We start from the raw sequence: 26730 nt of genomic DNA on the forward strand, positions 1-26730 counted from the left end.
CAAGGCTAAAAGCCCTTCCACGCCAGCCCCCCACAGCTGCCCTTTATTTTTCCATAGTTAACTATGTTTTTTTCAAACTTCTAGAACGAGTCTGGGTTTGCAGCGACCACAAGTAAAAATAATTGCAAACGAACAGATTTTTTCTTCAACAGTAAAATAATCGGTTGCTGTAGTCAAGAAAGACCTGGTGCCCTTTGGCTTTTTACAGGCGGATATTTATGAACAGGGCTTCAGAACGGCTTCGTCATTATTGTGATTATGAGGCTAAATTCCTTTTTAAAACATCTTTCACGCACTAAAAACGACTCAATTACTGGCTTCAGAATGGCTCTTTATCAAAATAATTACGACAATAATACCTTTCGGGACAAAGTGTTTTAATCAAATAGTTTCTTTTTTTTAAGGTTTCGTTTTAAATATTACGTTATAAATATAATACTAACCCAAACAAATGATACTAAGGCAGAGATGCATAGTGTGCAACGCTTGAATTCAGTTCAGTCCAGACAAGCTTGTGGCTGATATCTGTTGACCTTGATACTCAGCTTACTGCTGGGCTTTGTCACGGCACAGCACTTCCATTTACTTTTATACTTATTTTCAACTTGTTTTGTCGTTTAACAATTCGTTTTCCCATGTAAGCAACTGGATGACGTACGTTACGTCAGGATGACGGACCGCGGACAAAAAAAAGTATCGTTCGTATGCGCAGCCAATCAGAACGCACTATTTCTAGGTTACCGCGAAAAAAGGCAATATCACAGAAAGTGCTATTCTCCACATGTTACTACTTGTTTACAGATTTATTGAGTGTATTTACATCAAATGATGGTCCATTGTCTTTCAGATACGATAAGAACTGCTAAGTTGGGACTGTAACGTCTCACCCTCTCTTAATAAAGTAAATTATTATTATCTATTTATTCTTGATGATTATTTGTTTTAATTTGTAATATTTTTCAATGCCGATTTACACAGTACGATTTTTCCTCAAACTATCGCGTGCAATATGCTGAAGACACGAATTGCTTCATGTAATTCCATCGTACAACTCGCTTACGACTGTAAATAGCAGCTAAAACATAGCTTTAGCCTGTCACGCGCGGCAGTCGTGAGGAAAAATCTTACCGTGTAAATCGGCCTTAAAAGTGGTTTTCCCACTGGGATCCTAGGAAATGCTGCTGCAAACCATCAGGTTATTAAGCTGCTGGATTACTAATAGGAGTTGTAGGAGTTGTTGATGTTATAAATGTTGGTGTGGTAGTTGTTGGTGTTAGTCGTAGCTCTGCTGGTCCATGAAAGAAGTAAAGCTAAAATGAAACAAATGTTGATGATGTTACTGGAGTACATTCCTCAAACATATAATTTATAATAACAAGAAGGCACAAATAAACCTTGTTTAGCATGTAAGTAAGGGTTTTCTAGCTGTTGGGAGATCCTTTCAGGGTGGTTCTGCTTTGTACAACTTTACTCACCTTGAAACCAATAGCAAGAAGGCCGTGGAGGATAAAAATAAAAAGCATAGTTGGCATAGCAATCTGTGGGAAAGATTAATAAAACAATTACTCATTGATCACAGTAAACCTTGTATTAAAGAATGTGATGACAAAGACTGTAGTAACAATGATGAAAATAGTTTATCTGAGGAGGGAGCGGATTTAAAGTAATATCTAAAGAGGATCAAGGTAAACTATCTGAACAATGGCTTTCCAGGCAACAACCTGGATCTACACATACCATAACTTATAACTTGAACTTATATTTTACAACCACCACTTCCCATATGGGTCTCTTCCATGAGGTTCCCTCCACACACATTACCACTACATTCTACCATCATGTTGCAGAGGACCAACATGCAGCTGAATCTTATACAAACGTTTTATTACTACCTTCTTGTCGTCATCCTCTACTGCTGGCCAAAATGTGAGAAGCAAAACTGACCCTGTAAATGAAAGGGATAATGAAAAATCATATATTCAATATTCATTTCGTTTCCTTGCCAGATGAGAAGCAGATACAAGACAATGTTTGTTGTGAAATTGTAGTTTGCGTGAATAGTGCCCTAAATGCCCTGTTGACATCCCATTGTTACTCCATCAACAACCCACCGTCACCTGACCATTGTGCAGCAACAGTTTCTAAAGATGCAAACAGTCTGTGTCATATTTTATTTAGTTTCTTACCAGACAGGACCATTCCAATCACTACGAAGATCCATCTTAGCCAGTCAAAAGGTATCGTCCATAATATCTACAATAAAAATACATCATAAGGCATACAAAATACAGTTACAATACTGTCACTACACCGGCTGCATGAATATTCAGGAAACAAGGAATTCAGGATATGCTGAAAACCTTAGTCTAAATATTCTATGACCACTGCATTTTGTTTTACAACCTCAACCCCCCCTCTTTGTTAGGTCAGGTTTAGTTTAAGTATTTGTAAGATCAATCTATTTAATCCTTTGTATTGGTTTCTAAATCAGTCAGGTAAAAAGGTTTTTAAAAATAGCAAAAAATACCCCTCTCAAGCCAAACAATCATGTGCTTTGCAGTAGCCTCTTTTAGAGTTGTCAAGCTATGCACTCTCTTGCCTAAAGAGTATAACGTGACGACCCTAAAACCAGTAACAGACTTTAAGTACCGTGTACAATATTCTATGAGATAAGTGTTTGAGGGGCTGATCCAGGAAGAAGGGGGTGACCATTAAAAAGGTTTTACCAGGAATTTAAAGAAAAGGGGGGTGACTGTTACTAACAATATACTAAGAAATTTGAGCAAAAGGGGGGTGACAAGTCAACCCCTTTACCACTCCTGGATCTGCCCCTGTGTTTGTAGATGTTAGTTTTTAGCACTTACTGATATGGGTATGTAAATAGAAAGAGAGTACCCATAAACACAGAGGATCTCCAGAAATGAGTATCCAGCATTGCTTCTTCTCCACATCAGTAATCCCCATAATGCTGTGGGTATGAGGAATGCATAGGTGTATATAGCTCCTGCCGCTAGCGTCACTTCAATTAAAAACACAATATGTCATGTATTAGTGTAGAATATGCCAAAAATTGACCTGGTTACCTGACATAGAATGATATTTTATCATTGCAGGATATGTACATAAGCTTTCTATGAGTTCTTGATTAGTTTTAAAATTCAGCACACCTTTATGGAAGTCATAGACCCATTCATGGTCACCAGTAGTTGCCAAGTAGCTGGCAAGATTACCAGAAATAGCTGTCGTGAAAACCAAAGTAGCACACACCCAAAATGGACCTGAAAACACAGCACACAGCATAAGAATAATCCTATCCACCTTCTTGGATTATGTGGAAATATTGTAACACCTTACCATACAAGTCTGGGTTGGGTCTGATTTGTGAGACAAGGAAATTTTTTCTGTAAGATGGAACCATTGATCCAATTATTCTTCGCACAACCTGAAAAAAAGAATTATTTACCTATCAGAGAAATCCTCCTTTACAGGCATTTCTCTGAATCTGTCTCCCTCTCTATATATAGGAGTCTGAGAACACTTTTTCGTCCTCAGTCCCCTCCACAGTTCTATGCCAAAGGAAGCCTGCTCTGTAGCTTACCCAACCAAAGGAAGCCCAAAGAGTTGCCTACAGAGGAGGCTCTATCAGAGATATGATTCTTAAATATTGATCCTTCTAAAGTAATTGATAAAATCTTCTTTGTTCTACGTGAGTCAAAAAAGATTTTAGTCTTAACCTAACCTGCATAGTGTCAACATCAAAGAATCCTTGATAATATTCAAACGTCCAGAATGGAGGAGATTTTCTTTCTCCCAATAACTGAAAAACGACATAATCAAGAAATAAGACTGACTGAAAGATTGACTAAAGGGCAGAGCTGCTGTGGCACTTTGAACCAACCTCTGTTTTGTCTCCTTCATCTTCTCAACATGGAATAAATAAAAATAGATCAAATGAGTTTGGACGAGTGGGAAACATATGGTACTTATACACAAATTATATACAGCTATTTCAAGAAATGTTGAATGCTGTATGGTGAATACTGCATACTGAATAGCACAACGCAGGCATAGAATTATGCTAAAATGTCAATAAAACCATTCTGTAGTTACATAAAATAGAATATCTTGGATACATCATGACATGATTTGCTATTCATTATGCACTATTCAGTACGCAGTATTCAACATTTTCTTACTGTATACACAGTATGGAATGGCTTTTATCTGTTAGGTCCTATCCTGCTGCTTTGGTAATTATAATACAATCTTTGATTGACCTATGCTTACCATCACTATCCCCAATAGAATGGGTTGGTATAGTTGTCCCTGTTGTAGTGGAAGCTGTGTTAATAGAACCTGTGTCACCTATTGCACCAACACCATGTGCTTCTGGATCTTTGTGAAAATCTTTGTAAATGAATGAACACAAGAAGAAAGAGACAAAAAATGGAAATTGGAATTTACTATTTATCAAGAGCAATATTGACAAGGTAATCTCAATGGTAACTGCAATTTAGGACGACATGATTAACAACATCAACTACTGTACCATTATGATACTAAAAACAACAGCAGCATCAATAACGACAACAGCAATAATAATAACAGCAGCAGCAGCAGCAGCAGCAGCAGCAGCAGCAGCAGCAGCAGCAGCAGCAGCAGCAGCAGCAGCAGTAGCAGCAACATCCGGCTGCAACAACATCAAAAACACAATTACGCTAACCTCGAAAACTGAATGTGTCTATCTCCGTATCTTCTTCATCATCATCGTCCATCTTGAAAAACAGAAGTTGAAATGGTAAACGAAAATGTAAACTGTCTTAGTATAGATTCATCTACGTTTATAATTCTATACTTTAACAAACGATCTTTTATGACTTTACAAGATAATTTGTTTGATCTTTTTTGGATAAAAAACAGCTGAAACTACGCATGAAAACCATGATAGAAATGGTTACATTTTCTATTTCCTGGAGTATGTATTCTTAAGTCCGACACAGCAAAGCCGACACTATCTTATCAATCAAAAGAGAAAGAGAATAATGGTAAAACAGAGTATTTATCACGTATTTTTACCTGGATATCAATCAGTCCTTTCTTTTCGCTATCGTCCGCCATCTTGGATAATTGCTTTCTACTGACTATGCGCAGTGACACGTCGTACCACAGGGATACCATAACTATAGCGAGTCCTGCTGTCTGTTCGGATAAAACAGGATGGTCAGTTCGTATCTCAGTGGGGTTCGTTAATGTCTCTTAAGGTTTTTCAATAACATCGAGATGGTCCTAAAAAGAGGGTTCTTACTTCTCATTTAGGTGGAGGGGGGTTTGGACGAGCCCTCTTGGATACGCCCCTAGGGTTTGTTTGCGTTTTCTGATTTTAGGTCAATCGAGAAACCGCGAACGGGATTTCTCCAGAGCTCATCACTGGGACCGAGAAGCACGTTTGGTAACATTAACTTTTTTAACTTTTATAAAAAGATTTACAACAGAAGTAATCGAGACACAATTGTTTTTCAAAAATGCAGTTTTAACAAACCAGAAAAAGAATAAATACATACATCTATCTTTTATCCTAAGACTGCAACTGTAAAGCTAAAGAAATGAAATTTACTTTCATTTTATCCTTTCTCTAGTACTTTCTTTCATCACTATCAGAACTATTATTTTTGATCTATCATTTATGAGAATACAAAATGGCTGAAGTTTCTTGTTTTTTTTCCAGGGATTTTCTTCTGCTAGATTTCGATTTGACGGATATGGGTAGACAGAAATAGGTTACTCAAAACTATAAAAGTTTCACTATTCTATTATTTTGAAAATCAAAAGAGAATAACGAAAAAAAAAAAGAGCAAAAGCGTGAGTAGGTATAAAGTTTAGGTCACCCATCCAAGTATTAACCCTCCTCAGACGAGCTTGACTCAGTATCTTGAACGGCAACGATTTATCCACTGGACCACGGTTCCAGGTGAATCAGCATAACAATAGCCGTGAAAAACAATTCACCGAATAGACTAGACTTTTTAACATTATACTTTCAACCGATTCCGTGCATGGCAGAGATGCAAGGGGTCAGCCGATATGGTCTGGGGGCCGGCTGGTCTCTCCCCTGATGCTTCGGCTAGAACATTTTCTTGCGTAATTCGTGCACCCAAGGGCAGAAGGATTTAATCGCCGTCAGGTCCGAAGTCCATACGCCGCCTCAGCTCTGCGGATGTCTCGGGGGTATGGCAAAGTGGAATCGTATTTCTTGAATTTCTTTTGGTGGGTTCGAATCCCACCTTATCCATATTTTTCTTTTTTCTTTTCTTTTTAATCCATTTTTATTATATTTAAATTTTCAACAATAAGGCAATTAAAAGAAATTATTCCTATTCGGTTGCTTATAAGTCCGTTTAAGTTCGATCAGATGTTATCAGTCATATAAGCAATATCGATCCGCGAAAAGTAGAGCTATGCTTTCCTATCTTTCCTGGCAGTTTGTTGACAAGAACTTTTTCTGCATTTGAATCTCTATATCATATGCCTGCAAAGGACTAGTTGATGGTGCCGTGAAACATTCCATTATCTTTTGACTAACATTACAAACTTCTTCAGCTGTTCTGTGCATGATACAGGCAATCCAATTAACACCTATAGCGCGTCTTTTTTCACAAAATAAATTGAGCTTTTCTAGTTTTATTTCTACTCTGAACGAGAAGACGTAAAACTAGCGATAATTTGATGTAAGATGCATATGCACACAGTATCAGTTTCAAAAGACAACTAGCATTTAAAATAGTTTATTGTTAACATCATACATCCTTATAATATCAATTAACGGTGTAGACTATGACCATGGACTAGGGATAATCATCGATCAATTCTACAGTACTGAAGTCCGATTTCCATTTCTTAGCTTCCAGTATACATATAGGATTGATCGGTGCACTATAGTAGTATAACCATGGACTAGGGCTTCCATTTCTAAGCTTCCAGTATACAAATAAGATTGATCGGTGTACTATGGTAGTATAACCATGGACAAGGGCTTCCATTTCTAAGTTTCCAGAATACATATAGGATTGATCGGTGTGCTATAGAAGTATTAGCATGGACTAAGGATAATCATCGATCGATTCTACAGTTTTGCAGTCCGTCTGCGATTCCTAAGCTTCCAGTACACATATAGGATTGTTGTAGACCATGTTCAGATCCACTTTGTGACCGATAAGGTCCCTGATGTTGGAAATACCGTACTTAATCATGGTGGGTCTGAAGGAAAAAGACATGATACAATTAAATGATATCCCCTCTACAGTATTATACCTCCCCTCGTGATAACACGTTCACCCAATCCCTTCCCCTTCCCTCATGAGAGTAAAACATTTCCTTCCAGCGATAGTAATATTACTTCCCCAATGGCCGCATGGGATATTAGAGGGTGTACTAACCTCTCTAGCGACAGTCCCCACGCAATGACAGATACATCTTCGGGCAGTCCCATTGGCCGCAACATTTCTGGTCTGAAAACACCCGAATTACCTACTTCAACCCACTTCTTTAGACCTAGAAACATAAAATTCCATGAGTCGTGAGGCCAAGACAAGCAGTACTAAATGTCTTTAAAAGGAAACCCTACTTGGCAATGGTCTTTGTGCGTACCTTCATGATAGCTGAATACCTCCATACTTGGTTCAGTGTAGGGGTTGAAAGCAGGCTTGAAGCGCAGCTTCTTGATACCTGCAAAAATACATTATTCTCTGGATGAACTAACATTCTAAAAGTAGTTGAAGAGTTACTATATTGAACGTCGGTGTTTCGTTACGATTTAGTAGGACTAAGGGCGCACGCTAGTTTACCTCCACACCCCCCCCCCCCCCCCCCGATCAGTGTCATCTGGTTCCATAGCAAGCAGTTAATCTAGTCACTAATCCAGTTGTACCAGGCCAATAGGAGCTTACCTAGTTTCTTAAAGAACTCATACAATGTTCCAATCAGATCACCGAGAGTGATATTGCGATCTGCCACCAAACCCTCGATCTGATGGAACTCAGCAAGATGAGTAGCATCTAGAGTCTCGTTACGAAACACGCGGTCAATGGAGAAGAACTTTGCAGGAGTGAACGTTTCCTGAAAATGAGAGAAATTAATGGCTATAATTGAAATACGCGAGACTTTTTCCTATTCCTCGGTTACCTGCTCCAAATCGGTGTTTAATTTTTTTGTACTTCAACTAGTTGTACTTCATTAGTGTTGCATGCGCTGCTACAGCGCTGTCTTTTACCACAGTGTCAGTACTTCATGTCTGGGTTAGTGGGTTGGATTCTCGAAAGAAACGCATGTTTGAGTTGAATTTGTTTGGTGTGTTTTTCTCTCCTTTGCCATGAAAGTGTTTCTCCGATTTTCTTTCCTTCTTGAAAATCAACATGTGAGTTGAGTGTTGTACAGAAAAACGTAGTTTTAGTGGTACTGCGTGTGTGTGTGCGCGCGGAGCGAGCCTAACGGAAGAGCCCCTTACGGGTGTTGATGGTTGTATTTAAGTGTACTTCTACCACGTACCTGTTGTGCTAGTTTGTACAGCATTCGGGAGCTCACAGCGGTTGTATGAGTTCGTAATAAGTTCTTTTTGGCTTCGATAATTTTCCAATCATATTGATATCTGGAAAGATAAAGACTGTAGTTTCAGAAAACAATCATGCCTCTCCCTTTAAAAAAATGTATCTACGTTACTACTTCCTCCACCCTTACTCCCCAGAGGTAGGGTGCCACCAGAGGTAGGGTGCCTCCATGGGGGATATAAGGAATGTTTTCTGGAAGCCTGCAATCTTAATTCAAAACCAATTTTATTATTTTGTAAGAAATGATAATTTACCCTTGTGATCCAAAACCACCATGTTCGTGAATGTCTTTAACTCCCTCAATGTACGATGCAGGAATCTCTTCCAGTTTTGCAAATTCAGGATCTGAGAAACAACAACATAAAATTTTTACATCAAAAGTGAAAATTTAGCTATCTTATTCTTTCCTTTGGATAGATTTAGTGGGGACTCGCCCACACCCCCACTTTTAGTTTGACATTAATTTTGTTAGTTTTCTTTTCTTGTCCAAAATATCCCCAGAATGACAACAAAAAAAAGCATTTTGAAAACAAATATTTATTCAAATTTTCCTTGGTAGATTGCCCCCACATCTCCACTGGTTTCATTTTGTACGGTCAGAGGTAGAGCTGAATCTCCCCCTTCCTAGATCCCTGGATCCGCCCATGTTTCTCCCTTCCACTCATAACTGATGAAGCAATGTCCCTGAATGAGTAAATCAGATGAGGAGAAAATATACCTGAAAGGAAGAAGGTGTCATGTTGGTCTCTCGCAGGATGCTGTTGCGGTTGAAACAATGTGTCAAAATTCCAGAAGGAACTCTCAACAAAGTTATTGGTTGGCATCTCTGTGAACCTTGGAAAAATTTAGAATGATGGTGAATTATGGCAACCCCAAACCACATGTCATCCAACAGGGAACAAACTGACTACCCTATACTGACCCAGGGGCGGATCCAGGATTTTGTTAAGGGAGGGGTGCTGCACACAAAGTTAACCCAGGGAGGGGCACACCCCTTAGAATCAAAGGGAAAAAATAGTATTGGATATCTTCGAAGTAGGGGCACAAAGTGGAACAATGGAGGGGTGCACACCCCCTGCACCCCTCCCCTGGATCTGCCCCTGTGACCATAAATCACAAGTTTTACAACTGCTTGATATATTATGCATGACTATGCCATTGAATTGATGGGACAAAACCATTCCATGCATCATTGTGATGTAAACTAATTAACTGTTCCATGACAAATAGTTACAAGCTAAATGTGGGTGTTTTCCACTTTTACCAAACAGAAAACTTGTTTTCCTGGCAAATGTAGAGAATTTTCTTCATTACGATGGACATATTGTGAATACTCACCCCATCTCCAAAAATATTTGCCTGAACTGTGATCTGACCTTCATTAAGGGGTGAAGATGGCCAGATGGAAGAGTTGCACCCAGAGCATCAAAGTTGTAAGGCTTGAAACTTAGAGTTTTCCATAATCCACTTCAAGAAGGAAAGTAACAGATTCAACAGATTTCTTTAAAAGGGTTTAAAACTGCAGGAAAGTAGTGTCTAGTTACCTCGTTAATAAATCTGCTGTCAAATCTGCTTCAAGTCGGTGAACAGATAAACTGAAATTACTTCCTTTTGTAACATCAAAACTCTTTATAACCCTAGTAGAAGAGCACGAGTTAGTAGTCATATTGTTATAAGGTCTTTTAAATAATCCCCTGACACCTTATTAATAACACTGATTTTGTGGCCCCATTTAATTACGATTACCATCTAACCAATAGTGTACATATACTTACTGTGTTGTAACTAACTTTCTCTTTTTCAGTTCTTTGATCTTTGCATCAGAAATGTTTTTGTAGTCATGGTTAAGGATTTCTACCAAGGAATTCTGTACATTGTCTTCAATGGTTTCCACCTATTAAGTAATACAGTAAATAAAATCTTTTAGCCAGGATATTACATCTACAATATCCCAGTTTCAAATTTCTCAGTCACACAGGGTTGGCCTTGATTTGGTTTGGAATTATTTTCAGTATTCATCCATTCCAGTGAAGGTCCGTTGAATTTCAAAGTGTTTGTATAGTTGAAGTTGTGCATTATTTACTTTTCCATTGGTGAATATTGCTGAATGTTTTGACAATTTGAAAAAGAGTCTGTAATACAAGGAACACAGTGGTATTTGACTAATTCAAAAACAGTCATTTTACACATACATGTACAACTGTACATGTGGTTTCAACTGAGTTTGGTTATCTTCTGCAACCATTCCATTGTCTATGGGACTACATATATACCATCGTAAGTGGACTCTAATTAGTTTAATACCTTTCTATATACTCTTGGTCCTCCTTCGGCATTTTTGTCAATTTTCAACCATCCTGAAGACATAGCCTTACTGAATCCAATGGATGCATTAGGACCAAGTTTCTATGACGACAAATAACAGGCAGGCTAAAAAGTGACTATCTAGTGGTACAAGTAAAAGGGATATGAAAATTACTAATTTATTAAAGTCATTATATATTTATATATTTACAATATATGTATAAGTCCGGGCATGGCTAACTTACAGATTGAATTGAAAGAATTTTTCTTGTTAAGTTTCATAAAGGGAGAAAATACTGGATATCCTGGAGAAAACCCCTCAAATTAAGAAGACACCTCTCTAATGATCATGTGATTCTGAGTCTGAGAATCAAACCTTAGACACTAGAGGTCCACTACCACTACCTTGATTGGTCAAAAAATTGAGGTGGCTATTGCTTTATCATGGAATCATTGGTATTCTACTTTTATTTTACCTTGATGTCAGCTTGTGGCAAGCCCTCTGCAGGGATAGAATTGAAAAGAACAGCTTCATGGCTTCCATTATCTACTACTTGAATTCCTTCATCAGTCAGGACAAGTCTATCATCTTGCCGTTGTTCTGTACTGATTACCTGAAAATAACAAAACCTATTAAGGCTTTTGCAACAAGAGGCTGATCTGTCTCAGATGACCCATCCATGTCCCTCTTTCACATGTGTCCCCCACCCCACTCCCCCTCTCCCTCCCTCCCCTCTCCCTCCCCCTGCCACACACACTCACACCCAAATGATATGAATATTGAAATCCCTTATATCTATTATTACAACATATTTTTTAAGAAAACATTTGGTACAAAAGTAATAAAATCTGAGCTTGTAATCAAGTTTGATCAAAGGTAATGCATTTTTTACTAACATTGTCCACTTATTGACAGCAACAACAAATGTCAATAAATGATCATAAGGAAAAATATAAGTGGATTTCGATAAAAAACAGCACGTGAATATAAATGATTTTAACTGTACTCACTTCTCCTACAGATTGGATGCTTTTTACCGCTCCTACAATCAGCTGATGGTCTCTCTGCAGATCTTTAGCGAATTCATAAGTATTTAGTTTACCAGTATTCTCAATTTCTTCAAGAATAAGCTTCTCAAAGTCTTGTGTTAAGTGTGAAACCATGTTATTCTTGGTTCTAATCTTCCTTCCTTCGATTTCATCAGACAAAATACTCCGGTACGATGAACACAGCCGCTGACCAGACGGAAAAATCAATTCTCGACAAATGTTCGGATTTATAACTTTTTCATTTTATATATGGAACATTTTCAAAGAATAAAAATATAACAACCTTTAGGATTTTTTTAGGATAAGATAAAGATCTATTCAATATTTTTAAGGCTTTAGAAATTAGAGTGTTTTAATTTAAAAGTCGGTATATGTTCGTTAATGTCTCGGATAAAGTCGGAAATGAGACGGAAAGAAAATTAGGTTATGAACAAATCGATAGTTGATCGTAAACATAAAATGGCAGACAGTATTCGTAGTATATTCACCCTTCATCATTCTAGAGGAAGTATCGTTGAAGGAGTTGGCGATGAAGTCCTTCTGGGACTCGTATCATCTTTATTATTAATTGCTATAGTTAGTATTGTATACAGAAATCATGTCAGGACGCGAAATATTCATCCTTTACAAGAAGAACAAGTGCAACTAACAAGAGATAGATTAGGTTTAGGACGTGAAGATCATGAAGACACGACCTCAGAACATTTTTCTCAACCTCCAAGGCCTTTCTCTACTGACAGGCAATGTCCTGTGTGTCTAACAGATGCTAGGTATCTAACTATGACTAACTGTGGGCATGAATTTTGTGGTAAGAGCTGTAGACAATCAATAATAGTATGATTACTTATTGCGTGTGTTTCACATCAATAATCATGATGTCAGCATAATGATTCTTATCTTTACATGTAATATTTATTCATTAAAATCAAGTGGTTTATTTATACGTATTCCTGGATTTATAGTTTGTGTATTACAGTGATTTCAATTAACTCTTGAATCAAAATCTAATCGTCAACGTATAATAGTGAAAAACAAAAACAAATGAAAACAATACTGAATAGGTTGAATCGAATGAGTTCTTTGTCCATTTGACTCCTAGGCCTACAGCTGTAGCTCCTTGGACGAAAAGTCTAATATTTTTAGTATAAAAATACCTAGTTACAGAGTGTTGGGAATGAAGGAAAACTGTGGCAAATCCTTCAGGATTTCTGCAATATTCAAAACAGCGTTTTTGATGATTGTACAGAAACTACTGCTCACAATAAGATAATGTCATTGAAACGATTTTACTATATGGTTATAAATCAGGATAATAGAAGGCAATGAAGAAATACAAGCTAGTTGTGTTTGTGTTTTTCCAGCTCCTTGTATCATAACCTATTGGCGTTATGGAAGTTGGCTTGGTGCAGTTCAGTGTCCTGTTTGTAGACAACAGGTAAATAAATGTCTGTATTAATTAATTAATTTCATTTATTTATCAACAATATTTATACAGAGGTGTCCAGTTCAGCAAAGCTGGATTGAATGGGGCTCTGTTTAAATTAAACTTACAGACAGAAAATATAGTACAAAATACAAAAATTAAAGTTACAAAGTACTAAGATTGAAACACTTAACATGAAGTATTGCATGATGCACAGGGACCAGTTATCAATTATTGGAGGAAGGTATGCCCAATTTGTTTTCATGCACCCCATGTTTAACTTATCAATTAATTTAAAAATTTTTTTCTTTGTTCGCCATTTTATTGTACAATATTTAAATTACATAGTTCTTCGTTTTCACACCTTTCTATACTCATTATTATTCATGATTAGTCACTCCATGCTAAATTATTCTGGTAAATGCAATCATATCTCATTTTATTCTTGATTTAGGTGACAATTCTTTTCAAGAACTTTTCTCCTGAAGAGAATGCATCCCAAGAATCGGCAGGGTGGAAAAGAGAAATTTATGAATATAATAGGCGATTCTCAGGACTACCCAGATCTGTAAGTTCAGTTTGTTTTTGTTCAGTATTGTAAATCAGGGATCAAAACTATAAAACTCAACACAGCTGATTTCTCAGTTGCTCATCCCTCTTTTGTTTTATTTTTCAGTTGATGGACCATATCCGTGATTTCCCGACTCTTTTAAGACAGTTGTTTAATGAGTTATTTTCAGTCGGAGGACTTGCTTGGGTGCTGAGGATGCGCATCATTTTGTGTTTTCTCGCTGCAGCTCTTTACTTCATTTCTCCTTTAGACATTATCCCAGAATCCGTGTTTGGATTTCTGGGTCTTTTAGATGATGTTCTTATAATTTTGTTGTTACTGGTTTACGTCACTGAAGCCTATAGACAGTATGTTGCCAATAGAACAGCAATGTAATGATAATACATGTTGTTAATAGAACAGCATATCATTAACAAAAGATATATATATGAAGTAGTACACAGTAAACCGACTGCCTTAAAAAGCTATCAATAATAAAGTAGCCTGCACAGCCTTCTTGTCGGTTTTGGAACAAATCAGGGGTTTTTGAGGTTCCTGCTTCAGCTATGTGTCCGCTAGAAAAATGAGACCTAGCAAAAAAAGGGAAACGTGGGGGGTGGGGAAAGTAGGGAAGGTTCCCTTCTTTCCCTTCCTGCCCTCTCATCCTTCACTTCTTTTTTTGCTCAGTTTCAGTTCTCAGTGGTTCCAAATTTCCAAAGTTCCCCAAAACCACAAGAACACCAATGAGGTACAGATGCAGATCAAGGAGTTTTACTGGGTGCCTGTTAGCCCCATTCCTGCACAGGTTCTAAAATAAAGAAAATTACATTTCCAGGAATGAAATTGGTTCCTGAGGTTGAACCTCCAATCTGCCTCTCAAGGAAGGGATATAGATATTTTGTGATGTCAATAAATAGGGCAGATCAATGTAGTGTCAACTTAAGAAGGCAAATAGATACACAGAAATTTTGTTCACTCATGCTTTGTGCACTGTGTTCACTGCTCAGCTGGTAGTGTTTAGTTCCTAACATGTATCACCATCACTAGTGTTGGAGAGTTAGATGAGAAATAAAGGTGTCTGGTTTTATCATGTACTGTCTTGTAAACTGTGGAACGTGGTTGCCATGGGAATGGTGTGTGGTGACAGTGTCATATCGGTGTGCACTTCTGCCAGTGCCATGTAAAACTTTTGAAACCGACATGCCATACCACAACTGTGATGTTCAAGTATTTTCATTGGATGAGCAGTAATAATCTCATGCGCCGTAATTGGTTTAAAGGACGTTGTCAGTTATTAGCTATGTTGTCAATAACATTGCCCTGCCATTTTATATGAAATTAATTCTCCAAACAGTATCCTCGCCGAAAGATTGAATAAACAAGCATTAATACGACAAAGATGTTATGTTTATTTTAACGATTAATAATGTTTTCGCTTTAAATATACATTTCTCTTTTAAAATATAACCTCAAATACACTTAACATTCTTTCTCCAATTTTATTTGAATTCTTCTAAATACTATGCTTTATCTTTAATTCACTGTAAAACTTTTCTTTAAAAATAGGGAGGAACTATCCTCTATCCGATTGACCGTACATGACATAGAGTGGTATATTTCAAAAATATGTTGCGCAGTCCATATTTGCATAACTTCATTCTGATAATCCTAACCCTTTAAATCTATTTACAATTGGGATATATTTCTATTCATATTTTTTCACCATCTATAAAACACATAGATTCATTTAGAGTGCTCACACTAAATCCGTGAAACAAATACTAATTTTTAGCACTAAATAGTGATAATTAAACAACAGAAAACAAAGGACTCTGTATGAAATAGTACTAATTAGTACTATTTAATGTTCACGGTTTTAGTGACTGCACTCTAGCACTATATACAGCGATATTTTTTCTTTGTGTAAAGAGATTCTCCTGTGAGAATTAATGAGAATCCTTTATTCATTCATTTAGCGAACTTGTATCTAGCAGTTTTTCCTTCAAAAAGTTTATGTACGTTTCTATGATAGCAGTGTTTAGGAATTCTTTGTATAAAAACTATTTTTACTTGTTGGAATAAAATCTCCGTTACTGGTGAGGGACGTACTCACTTCAGTCCCGCAACGTTACAAGTCTACATGATCCTTAATTAAGTCACAACATCTTTACTAGTTAAATGTAAGACTACTGTATCTATTTTATAATTTAAAATACTTTACTTTTTGAATTTTGAACCATCAATAATGCTTTCATTTCAAAAATAATTCACATTTACAAAACCGTAACGTCAATATTTGAATGAATTTTAGAAGTGACTTATTTATCACGTGATTTATCACGTGACTGATGCTTCAAACTGCAACGCCAGTGAGAAGCGCTGAAATTTTCTCGTAAAGAAACCGAAAACTTGGTCTTTCATGAGGGACAAGATTCCAGCAGTCTTGCATAAGGTCATACAACTCCTTGGGACATTCCTTTGGACGCGGCAGAATGTCCCCTTCACGAACCAATGAGATAACTTCATCATTGTTCATCCCATAATAAGGTGTCATTCCGTATGAATAGATTTCCCATAACAAGATACCAAACGACCATATATCTGTGTTGTCAGAAAACTTCCCTGATGTCACACTCTCAAGAGGAAGCCAGCGCACAGGATACTTAGCCTTTTCTATTGCACTGAGGGAACTATACGCCGTGTGTGGTCTGGAGTCATGGATGCCAATATTTCCTATCTTAACCACCATAGATTTGCTGATCATACAGTTTTTAGTACAAAGCTGTCGGTGTTGATATCCTCTGTAATTAAGGTATTGCATACCTGAAGCTATTTGTTTAGCAATACCAAGTTGGTCGAGTTTGGATAGTTTGGTGTCAGGGTCCATGGAAGAGTTGGGTCTTTCCCGGATAATATAGTGGCTGCATCCAGAGTCGCGCAGGAACTGGTTCAAGTCACCACGATCTGAGCACTCAAACACAAGACACAGCGGTCTACCCATAACACAAACACCCACAAGGCTTTGCACGTTTGGATGGTTGTAAGTGGTTAGTTCAAGAGCTTCTTCTTCAAAATCTTCCTTGTTAGCATCAGATTGCGGCGACTCTTTTAACACTTTAACGTGGACAAGAGTATCCTGTTCGCCACGTGACGCATGCGTCATTCGACCAAGAAAAATTCTACTAAAGGAACCTATGAATGAAAAATGATGCTACTATGGTAACCAAGCTGATGCCCACCATGCAGTGCATTCTATACTTAAACTCAGCATATAAGTTTTATTTTGGTATAAAACATTTAGTTTTCTTTGGTTTCTTATTTTCTAAATAACCCAAGCCACTACCTTGTTTTACTGGCAAATGTTCTAAATCCAATTGGAAATGGTGCTCAATTGGTGCCCAATTGGAAATAGAATGAGAAAAGGATTTGGGGGGGGGGGGGGGGGAGAAAGAGAAAAATGGAAACAATCGTAAAAGAGTTAATAAAACTTTGAGGTATACTGAGAAGGACAGAGGAAACATAAGAATAAAAAGAGCGATTGATTTTGTTGTCAACTCACCATCTTCAATGTCTTTAATAAATTCAATGTTATTTCTATGCACGTCCCATTTCTCCAGCCTTGGGTTCACATACACATTACTCTCCTTTTCAAATATGGGGTTCTTTGTGAGCTGCTCCAGGCTGACAGGTGTTGGGACCCTGTATTTGTTGTTAGCGTAATTCTTACGGAAACAAAGGACACCAAGAAGAACCAATACAAGAACTACTGCTCCACATACTAGGACTATATAAAACATGTTTTGTCCTGGTTTGAACGAGTCCCATGGACTGGCTTGCCGTGCTCCAACACCTGCGCATTAAACGGAACAAAATTGCACATTACGTCATTGTGGCCATTTTGGTGGTACTTAGCATCCATTGTTAATACCGCCAAAATGGCCGCCATATCTTTGTTATTAGACTCTATTGGGAATGCTTGAAGCCCATCAATTTAAGAAAAATGTATTCCAGATGCTTCCAGATAGCGAGAGGTGATGATGAGCCGTGATGAGGTTTGATAATGGTATTTAAGGAAGGATGGGGATTAACTAAGATATCTTATTAACGTCCCATGCCTCGGCCATAACTACCATACTTACACGTAGTTTTGTACGACAACCACTGTGTGTGTATTTGGATTGCGTGTGTTCTGGTGATTCCTGATTGGTTCAGAGCAAAAACCATTTGCATGCTAAATCACGTGCTAGGCTCAGCTTCCCCAGTCATATAAAATCTACTACAGCTATCTAAATCTACTAAATCTACTGTACACATCAATCAAACTCACTTGGGCTTATTGTAATGAGTCCAGTCTTGGTATCAATGCCGAACCCGTTCTGTGCTTGACACTTGATCATGGTATGGTCTTTATCAATTGTCAGCTCATAAGATGATGTGTGAAAATTTCCACGGCTAATTGGAGAAGTTTCATGATACTTTTTGTCAATTATCCACCTAAAATATAACAATCCAGGAAATGTGAGTTAATGTTTCTCAGTTGTTCGTGTGACAGTGCCTTGCGTGACTATGGATCATATGTGACAGGAAGTAAAGGTGCGGTAACTCGGATGAAAAAACAAATTGCGCGTGGAGAGGTGATATCAGATTGGCTTAATGACTTGTAACGCAACAATGTGGCGCGCCATAAATTCCACAACTTTGTTGCCAATGTGTCTGACCACCTTGATAGTGCTGTGCATGACCTTATATACACCTTATCTTATAACCATGAGAAGTTATGTGTGACATACACCGACATGACCTGTACCTTACCTTACAATCATGGGAGGGGTCCCGATGGCAGAACACCGTAGAATCAATTTCTGTCCTTTCTCTTCTGCAGTGAGATTCAGCGTTGCCATGGTGATGACTGCTGGAATTCCCATTGGTTTTTCTATAGAGTGAAGGTGGAAAAAAAGAGAGACTAACCAACGAGTTAACGACATACTTTAATACCCATTGATTGTTATTGATATTTGAAAAAATATATCGTAGTTCACTATAATTTCATTAGCACTTGGTTTTCCTAATACAAAATCCCAACAAAATCTGTGATTATAACTACAGTACTACACAATTACTGCAGGAAAACCTGCAGATATTGCATTTATCATGTCAAGTTCACATGGTACCAGTGATTGGCCGAGGGCTCTCAGCCAATCAGAAGTGAGATATTAAATACAATGTATGATAAAAATATTTGTTGAATCCCTTCCCCAATAAAATGAAATCCGTTCTGTGGTGTAAGGTACCGTGTACGTGCTGTAAGCCAGTACCGTGTGTTTCCCCTTCATACAAGAAGCATTCTAGTCTCATTGAAATCAAAACTCACTTGTTTTTAGTCGAACCACGCCTGAACCCACACTAGACCCATATGGATTCCTTGCTTCACACTTGACATTGGTGTTCTCCTTCGATACCATAATCCTGTAAGAAGATGAATATAATCCCTTGTGGTAGGTTTGTGTTCCATTATGGTATTTTCCATCTATCATCCACCTAAAGAAAGACATCAAATACACTTCGTTCAATAATGCTAATCTTTACCTATAGAGGACCATGCTATCTATACATCATGTATTGTAAAAAACAACATATTACTTTTTTTTTGTCAGTTCAAATTTGCTGGGTATTTTTGACCAGGTCAATAAATGTTTGTTGGATTTACAGTACAGTAATGTGCGCAACAAAATCGCACAATTTGTCACCCAACACTGAATTGCATTGCATGGCAAATTGCAGAGAAAATGTTGCTCAATTATGACTCCACATGATGCAACAAATTTTCATCATTGTGAAGAGTAGAGAAAGTTTCTACTTTGCACAACAATAAAAAATTGTTACGCATGGAGTGGTAATACTAGCCACATTTGCTCTGCAGTACACGTCAGGTTGCACAATTTCGTTTCCTGTATTACCACACCAGATGGAACTATGACTATCTACAATACCTCATAGTGATTGGTGGAGATCCAGTATAGACACACCATACAACTATATTTTCTCCCATCTCAGCTGTGGTATTTATCATTGATTTTGTAATCAATGCCTTCGTTATTTTTGGAGTCAATACCATCTTGATAGCAGCTGTTGGCGTTACCTGCTCAGGCTCTGCTAGACAAATGTCAAAAAAAAAAAATTAAATTCATAATAATAAGAATCAAAAAGAAATATTTCATTTCAGTGTCTAGTCATTTTAGTGGTTTCACACTTGATTGGGACACTTTTTCACTCACACACACTACCACCTCATTCAATGATCTATGCACACAACACTCAACTCACATGTTGATTTTTACAGCAGGAGGAATCTTGAGAACCCAGAGAAAACCCCATAGCATAGGAAAACAACACATCAAACAAACCTAATTCACATATGGTGTTTGCAGGGCTCGAACCAGCGACCACCTTTGGAACCATAGTTTAACCAAACAGGGGCGGCGGAAGCTGAAAAATTTTGGGGGGGCACTCCAATATTTCACGGTACCTTGAAATAACCCCCCCTCCCTGTTTAGCTTGATTACAAACGTGTATGTGTGATATTTCAATCAGTAACATTTTGCACGCATTAAACCACTTGCAATTGTGCTGAGAGACACAAAAATGATGCAAGTCGTCGCTAGATATATCGTATCTTTTTTAGATACAGAAAATTATGTAATATCAAAATAATAAATAATGGTAATCATAACCAAATCTCATGCGTTTTTTTTTTTGTGTGTGAGGCATTATATTCTGGGGGGGCCAGGCCCCCCAAAAAATCTAGTGGGGGGGCCAGTGCCCCCCAGGCCCCCCCTGCTTCCGCCGCCCCTGCCAAAGCAGTAATATATGGGAAGAAAAATTTGGGGCCCATGTAGATGTCCATTTAATAAAGGTAACACTGTAAGAGGTAGGCAGTAGAGGATGGGGGATGAGGGGTGCTAGAGCTCCCTTACTTGAGAGTTTTTTGGGGGCTGAGATCCCCTTTTAAAGGTAATTGCATTTTGCTTGTTTCATTACGTTCAGCCCCCCGCCCCCCTCACTTTTCATCTTGTTCTGCTGCCTGCAGTGATGATTCCCAACTTCACCTACCTTCAACATTGAGCCTTGCATACATGCTGATATGCCTTCCAAGGTAATCAACAGCATGACATCCATACACACCACTATCCATTTCTGTTGTCTTCATCAAATTAAGAATTGACTTCCTCTTGTGCTTTTTTATATTTATATGTCCCTTGATAGCTTTTAGTTTCAGATCATTTTTTGTCCAAAACATTCGTACTCTTTGTTTTGTTCTTCTGACTTGGCATACAAAGTCATAGCTGTTGCCAGCAGGTATAATTATGGTAGCGTTTTGAAATGGCTTCCTAAATTTTATGGCTATTGGTGGCTCAGTTGAAATAAATTTCTGTGTTGTAGGAGGACTTGTAATCTTAACAGTCTTAACTGTGGTTTTAACTGTGGTTTTAACTGTGGTTTTAACTGTGGTTTTAACTGTGGTTGGTTTTGAGGCTGTAGTTGGAAGAGCTGTTGTTGTAGCTTCTTTAGTTGTAGAGGTTTTAGGCTTCTTGGTTGTCATTGGTAAAGTTGATTCAATAGAGGGGGTAGTAACTGTAGAAAGATGAATAATAAACTTGTGAACAATTATTATAGGCAATCACAAGTGTAGTCAAATCAAATTAGAATTTTGCATGTTAAGGATTGGAGAAAATGCAAAGACAATAAGTTCCCCAGATGTCACGTTGACTGACTGTCGGCAGTAGTCAGTCAACAACCAACTCTTACTCCATCAGCAATCCACCATCACCTGGTCATTCTTTGTCCACTAAGAAAAGGTACTACAAATTGCCAAAACTGTCAACAAAAGGTTGACAAATTGTCCATAAATGGACAACAAACAGTCAAGAAATGGTCACTAAACAATTTTGAGCAAACTTAAGGACATGCATCAACAAGCTAATAAATCAAATTATTTTTATGTAATAATGTTTGCACCAACCTGGTTTGACTGCAATATATTTAGCTCTGAATCCACTGAATGATACTGAATCATCAGAGATAAGTGTAATTGCCAAATGATTAGATGTTGAAAGGACATCAAATGGGTGCATTCCTCCACAGTACTTCCCAAGTGGGTTTGCTTTCTCGTCTCTCCCATCAAAAATCCTTACATTATCATTGGTACAACCAAAGCTTCTTTCCACTATGAAATGTTTAAACATCAGCTTAATGATGTATCCTTTGGGTACTGAGATACTCCATAAACAGTCTGCATTGCTGGGATAGTTTTGAGGGTAATTTGGAGTTTTGATTTTGCCACTTGTTCCATTTTTATGCTCTCCACATGACGCAGCTGTAATTCCAAAAGAAATGAAATTAAAACACAGTCAATAGCTACTGTACTCATGCTTAACGTGTATGGAGTGTCTTTGACAATACTGTAAGTCAAAATACTAAATCATCTATACTGTTTCAATCACTATTGCTTCACACTTGTTCACAGTTAAACTAATTTTCTTCATATTTTGTTTTTCAAGACGAATATTCTAATGCTAGTCACCTCACTTAAGCTCTATAAATGAAAAAAATACTCCAGTTTTGAGTTCTCCGTTGCTCAGGGTTAGCCTTGATTTTGTGTAGAATATTCACGTTCCAGTGGAGGTTTGAGGCATTTCAAAGTGTTTGTATTGTTGAAGTTGTACATTCTTTAAGTTACCATTGGTATTTGTGAATATTTAAACACTGAAATGAGACTGACACTACTGTATAAATGAGTCTGTGAACAAGGAACACAGCAGTATTTGAAAATGCTCTATTACTTTGACAGTTTTATCTGATCTATTTTGCTCAGACTGTAGCATGGTTTTGATGCCTTTAATCCTTTCTTTTCAAGCCATGTGCATAAGTTTCACGTGTCAACATATGTCATGACTTTATATTCATGAGAATCAGACTCTTTTCTTCGAGGGTACCTATATAACATATATAGAACATATTATGTTCTCTACGCGTGGTGCGTTAGTTTCACTTGGCAACATATCACGACCATTAGCATCACCCTTTTCTAAATTTACGTATTAATAATCGTAAATCAACTAATCCCTAGTATGTAATGTTAATGATAATGATTTATGATTTATATAGTACCCTTTCTATGTATATAATCAAGGGCGCCTTACATTGAGTGTGAATGTAAGTTTGCTTTTTATGCAATTTTTAAACATGAAATGGTTAGTATGAGGTGTAGGCACTGAGGGTGGTCACTGCCAGGGTTTCTTTACATCCTCAGTGGTTCTTTTACGTCCCTCCAATATTGGTTAGAATGATGAAGTGTGGAGTAATGGGACTGCCATTTAAAGTGGTCATCCGAGCAACTTGAAAGTCTAACCATTTGTTAGGCAACACTTTCTCCTCAGTTATTTTAAGAGTGTGAGTGTTGGTCTGGCCCAGACTCCAACCACCAAACCCAACCACAACCTCCCGCATGAAAGTCTGATGCTCAACCAACTGAGCCAACTTGGTGGCCGTTTTTTATATAGTATACATGTATTACTATTTGTTACATGCCGTGTACATATGAATTATTAATACATAATATAAAGGGCTGACACTAATAGTTTCACTTGACAATATATCACGATCATTAGCATCAGCCCTTTCAGTTTATGTATTAATTATTGCTAATTAACTTGTCTCTTTGCCAGCTTTCAGTTAGTTTTGTTATCTCAAAGGGTCAGCTTCATTCCTTCCATTATGATTAGAAACACATCTCATGAAATTATTACTTCCAGATTAGAAATCAGGAACAAACCATCCCCACATGAACAACATAACAAATGATCAAAAAAGTTGTGGACCAAAATAAGATTTATACTGTTAACTTAACCTCTAGCAACTGATATACTTCCAAATTATATAAATTATAGATAAGTTTCATTTTCTTTATTTTGTACAATGCAATAAGAAATTATCACCTACATATCATATAAATGAGTGCTACCATCGAGATAAAACTGCTAATCAATATCAAAACTTATGATTCATGTTTACTACCAAAAAGTAGCTCATGCATCTACAAGCATTATATCATTATTAAAGCTACTGGTTTTACTGTATGTATTGCATATATGTATAGTGGGCAATGCTTGACTAAGATAGGTTAGCTTAAGCATAATAGACCTGTTTCGAATTCCAAAATACCGCTGTGTTTCTTGATTACTGACTCATTTGCACAGGGTTAGCCTCGAGTTTGTGCAGAATGTGTACGTGTCCCAGTCAAGGTCCGTCGAGTTTCAAAGTGTTTGTATTGTTGAAGTTGTGCATTCTTTACTTTACCGTTGGTATTTGAGAATATTTAAACACTGATACGAGGCTAACCCCGTGCAAATGAGTCTGTAATCAAGGAACACAGCGGTAATTTGGAATTCGAAACTGGTCTATTCATCTAGGAATATCCAAAAAGTCAGCTCTTTCAGCAATAAAGCTAGTGCTACTGTAGATATCACTTCTACATATGTTAATACATTTACGGTTGTAAAGAATTGCAAATATGAGTATTTCAGAGAATAAAAAGATTTAATTGAGAATTCCTTTCCAGACTGTCAATAGTGATATAGCTAGAGGCATTACCAACTACTTAGCTGTAAGGGTATTATCTTTACTTTGATGGATCAGTAGTAACATGGTCTGTAACCTTTTGAACTTCCATTAAAATATTTCTTTTGTGAAAAGAAAGGTATCAATCAGGTTGGGCAGATCAATACTGTAATCATTAGCAAATCTAATGACTTGTACTAATTGAATTAGTACACATATTGTATCACGCTATAAAGCTAAGCATAATCATGCAATAACCTGATGGTCATATACCCATCACGGGTTCATTACAAAATATCCAGATAGATAAAAACTCAAGTGTAGAGCATAAAGATGAGATTTAAAGAGTGGATATACATGATATATATTCACAGTTTATAAATTAATGCACTAACTAATATGATATACATGGTTAGTCCATGTAGTTTTTGGCCATGGTTGAACAAATACACTTATTGCATGACTGCAAATTCTACCATCTGATCCTGATCAAAACATATATATGCAAGGATCATATGTTTAGGCCATACAAATTCTACCATCTGATCATGATCAAAACAGATGCAAGAATGATATGTTTTGACCATACAAATTTAGAAAACCCAAATGATAAATTGTGTTATTTCCTGTTGATCTGTATGTTTTTGAGAGATTTCCTGTGCAGACAGGTTATCTGGCAAAGATAAGACAAGATTATCATCTACAAGTGAAAGTCCAATGTGGCAATAATTCAAACATTGTGGTGTAAAAGAAAATGAAAGCCCACAGCCCACATGCAAAGATGCAAAATGTATATATTTTATAGTGGTTTTTAGTTAGATATATTGACCACTGAAGAAGATCTATATTATTTATGTATATATCTACATTAGTGTTTAAATTGATATCCATAATTAAATTGAACCAAAGATGTGAAGCAACGTTTCATCATGTTGCGGATATTTTTGAAAACACAATAAGTCATTGTAGTGCTTAGCTAAGACATAATATTTTGTTTTCACTTTTGTTAATCTATGTATAGGTATTTACTATAAATACCTTAATGGCGAATGAAAATTCCATAATTGATATGTACCACATTGATCAGATTCATGTTGCATACTACAATGTGATGTAATCGAGATTTTAGAAGACATAATATAAGATCAGAGGACGTGAATGATTACAAAGTAATGAGACTGTTGAGCGAAATCCCAATATATATATTAGTGATCGCGTTCGTGAATGTATGAAGCAAGTAACGGATGAGTAAGTCAGTAGCTTGGGAATCCAAGTGTATATTATCTGTCTGTCAGAGAGACGACTTATATACTTGACAATAATGGCCAAAAACAATACATGGCTGAGTGCAAAATTATCTAGTACTAATAATAACAGGGCTAGTTAATATAATAATGATATAAGTTATGTTTTGCTGAAGTTAAATCAGGTTTGTCAACCGCAAAGATATTCACATATATAAAGCTTACTCAGGCTGATTTTCATTGAGCTAATATCCCAAGTATTTTATTATACTTTATGCACTTTAAACTGTCAATTAATAGTACTTTTACCTTGAAGTATTTATAGCAAGAAATCTAAAAAGAACAATCAATTCACATCTCCAGATTTAAAACATTCACAGTCCGAATGACTGACATCTTTGCGAAGTTTTGAAATTTTATGAAACAAAAGTTGTTCAAAATCTTTTCATAGGATAGTATCCAACTGTGAGAGGGTGTATTGGCGTTGCTATATACTGAGATTAAAGAGGAATGGATAGGTATAACACGCTTTATAGAATACAAAAGAACGATGGATGATCACCACGCTGGAGACAAGCAAGATACAAAAGAAGATACTTCCACAATCACATAGCAATTAAACATGCTTTGAATACACAATAAAGCCTTGTTTATGTTAGATTTACCATACTAACCAGTGATATGAATCATGCAATGGCTGAACGCCAGAAAAGCCAAAAATATTTGAGGACAACTAGCTGTCAAAAACCTTCGTGATGTCTTATTGCACATCTTTATAAAGAGAACAGCCGTTCGCCAAGCGAATATAGCGGATTCAACTAGAATCTCGGCCTTCAAAGCTTCTCTTCCTTGAAATTTTCCGCGTCTTCTGGGGTGAGATGTTGTAGGAGTTGGTTCTCCACGAAATACGAAACTAAGAATGAAGAAATTTGCCCAAAGTCA

The 26730-nt window shown here is 37.1% G+C and overlaps 4 protein-coding genes across 9 annotated transcripts; 1 reads left to right on the forward strand and 3 right to left on the reverse strand.

The window, feature by feature from the left end:
- Window positions 1-360: 360 nt before the first annotated feature.
- On the reverse strand, window positions 361-5150 carry LOC116287942 (protein YIPF1). Its single transcript, XM_031694649.2, has 12 exons — window positions 5077-5150; window positions 4724-4775; window positions 4288-4407; window positions 3899-3918; window positions 3740-3817; window positions 3355-3442; window positions 3168-3278; window positions 2865-3019; window positions 2187-2253; window positions 1893-1945; window positions 1476-1538; window positions 361-1310 (listed from the first exon to the last, which is right to left on the reverse strand). The coding sequence occupies exons 1-12, from the start codon at window positions 5116-5118 to the stop codon at window positions 1200-1202; spliced, it is 960 nt and encodes a 319-aa protein (XP_031550509.2). The 5' UTR covers window positions 5119-5150; the 3' UTR covers window positions 361-1199.
- A 1616-nt stretch (window positions 5151-6766) lies between these two features.
- LOC116287962 (phenylalanine--tRNA ligase alpha subunit) lies at window positions 6767-12110 on the reverse strand. Its single transcript, XM_031694675.2, has 13 exons — window positions 11916-12110; window positions 11381-11518; window positions 10905-11006; window positions 10376-10494; window positions 10145-10237; window positions 9939-10067; window positions 9319-9434; window positions 8855-8945; window positions 8542-8641; window positions 7944-8112; window positions 7645-7722; window positions 7434-7548; window positions 6767-7254 (listed from the first exon to the last, which is right to left on the reverse strand). Exons 1-13 carry the CDS (start codon window positions 12066-12068, stop codon window positions 7149-7151), a joined length of 1509 nt encoding a protein of 502 aa, XP_031550535.2. The 5' UTR covers window positions 12069-12110; the 3' UTR covers window positions 6767-7148.
- Window positions 12111-12404: 294 nt separating this feature from the next.
- Window positions 12405-15017, forward strand: LOC116287958 (E3 ubiquitin-protein ligase RNF170). The gene is made up of 4 exons (XM_031694668.2): window positions 12405-12762; window positions 13316-13389; window positions 13832-13945; window positions 14054-15017. Exons 1-4 carry the CDS (start codon window positions 12414-12416, stop codon window positions 14321-14323), a joined length of 807 nt encoding a protein of 268 aa, XP_031550528.2. The 5' UTR covers window positions 12405-12413; the 3' UTR covers window positions 14324-15017.
- Window positions 15018-15406: 389 nt separating this feature from the next.
- On the reverse strand, window positions 15407-26594 carry LOC116287955 (NT-3 growth factor receptor). Of its 6 annotated transcripts, none has more exons than XM_089030770.1 (9): window positions 26463-26594; window positions 21948-22301; window positions 21038-21559; window positions 19918-20077; window positions 19299-19465; window positions 18740-18860; window positions 18255-18421; window positions 17487-17777; window positions 15407-17119 (listed from the first exon to the last, which is right to left on the reverse strand). In XM_089030770.1, exons 1-9 carry the CDS (start codon window positions 26557-26559, stop codon window positions 16281-16283), a joined length of 2718 nt encoding a protein of 905 aa, XP_088886896.1. In that variant the 5' UTR covers window positions 26560-26594; the 3' UTR covers window positions 15407-16280. The 6 variants fall into 6 exon arrangements, with proteins under 6 accessions (XP_088886896.1, XP_088886895.1, XP_088886898.1 ...); XM_089030769.1 differs by having other exon boundaries at window positions 19918-20080; XM_089030772.1 differs by lacking the exon at window positions 26463-26594 and adding an exon at window positions 23230-23483 and having other exon boundaries at window positions 19918-20080.
- Between the last annotated feature and the right edge of the window lie 136 nt (window positions 26595-26730).

This window comes from Actinia tenebrosa, unplaced genomic scaffold (genome assembly GCF_029948245.1).
Source record: "Actinia tenebrosa isolate PJP-AT-01 unplaced genomic scaffold, QUT_ActTen_1.0 PGA_scaffold15__27_contigs__length_11533743, whole genome shotgun sequence".
Taxonomy (NCBI): Eukaryota; Metazoa; Cnidaria; class Anthozoa; order Actiniaria; family Actiniidae; genus Actinia; species Actinia tenebrosa.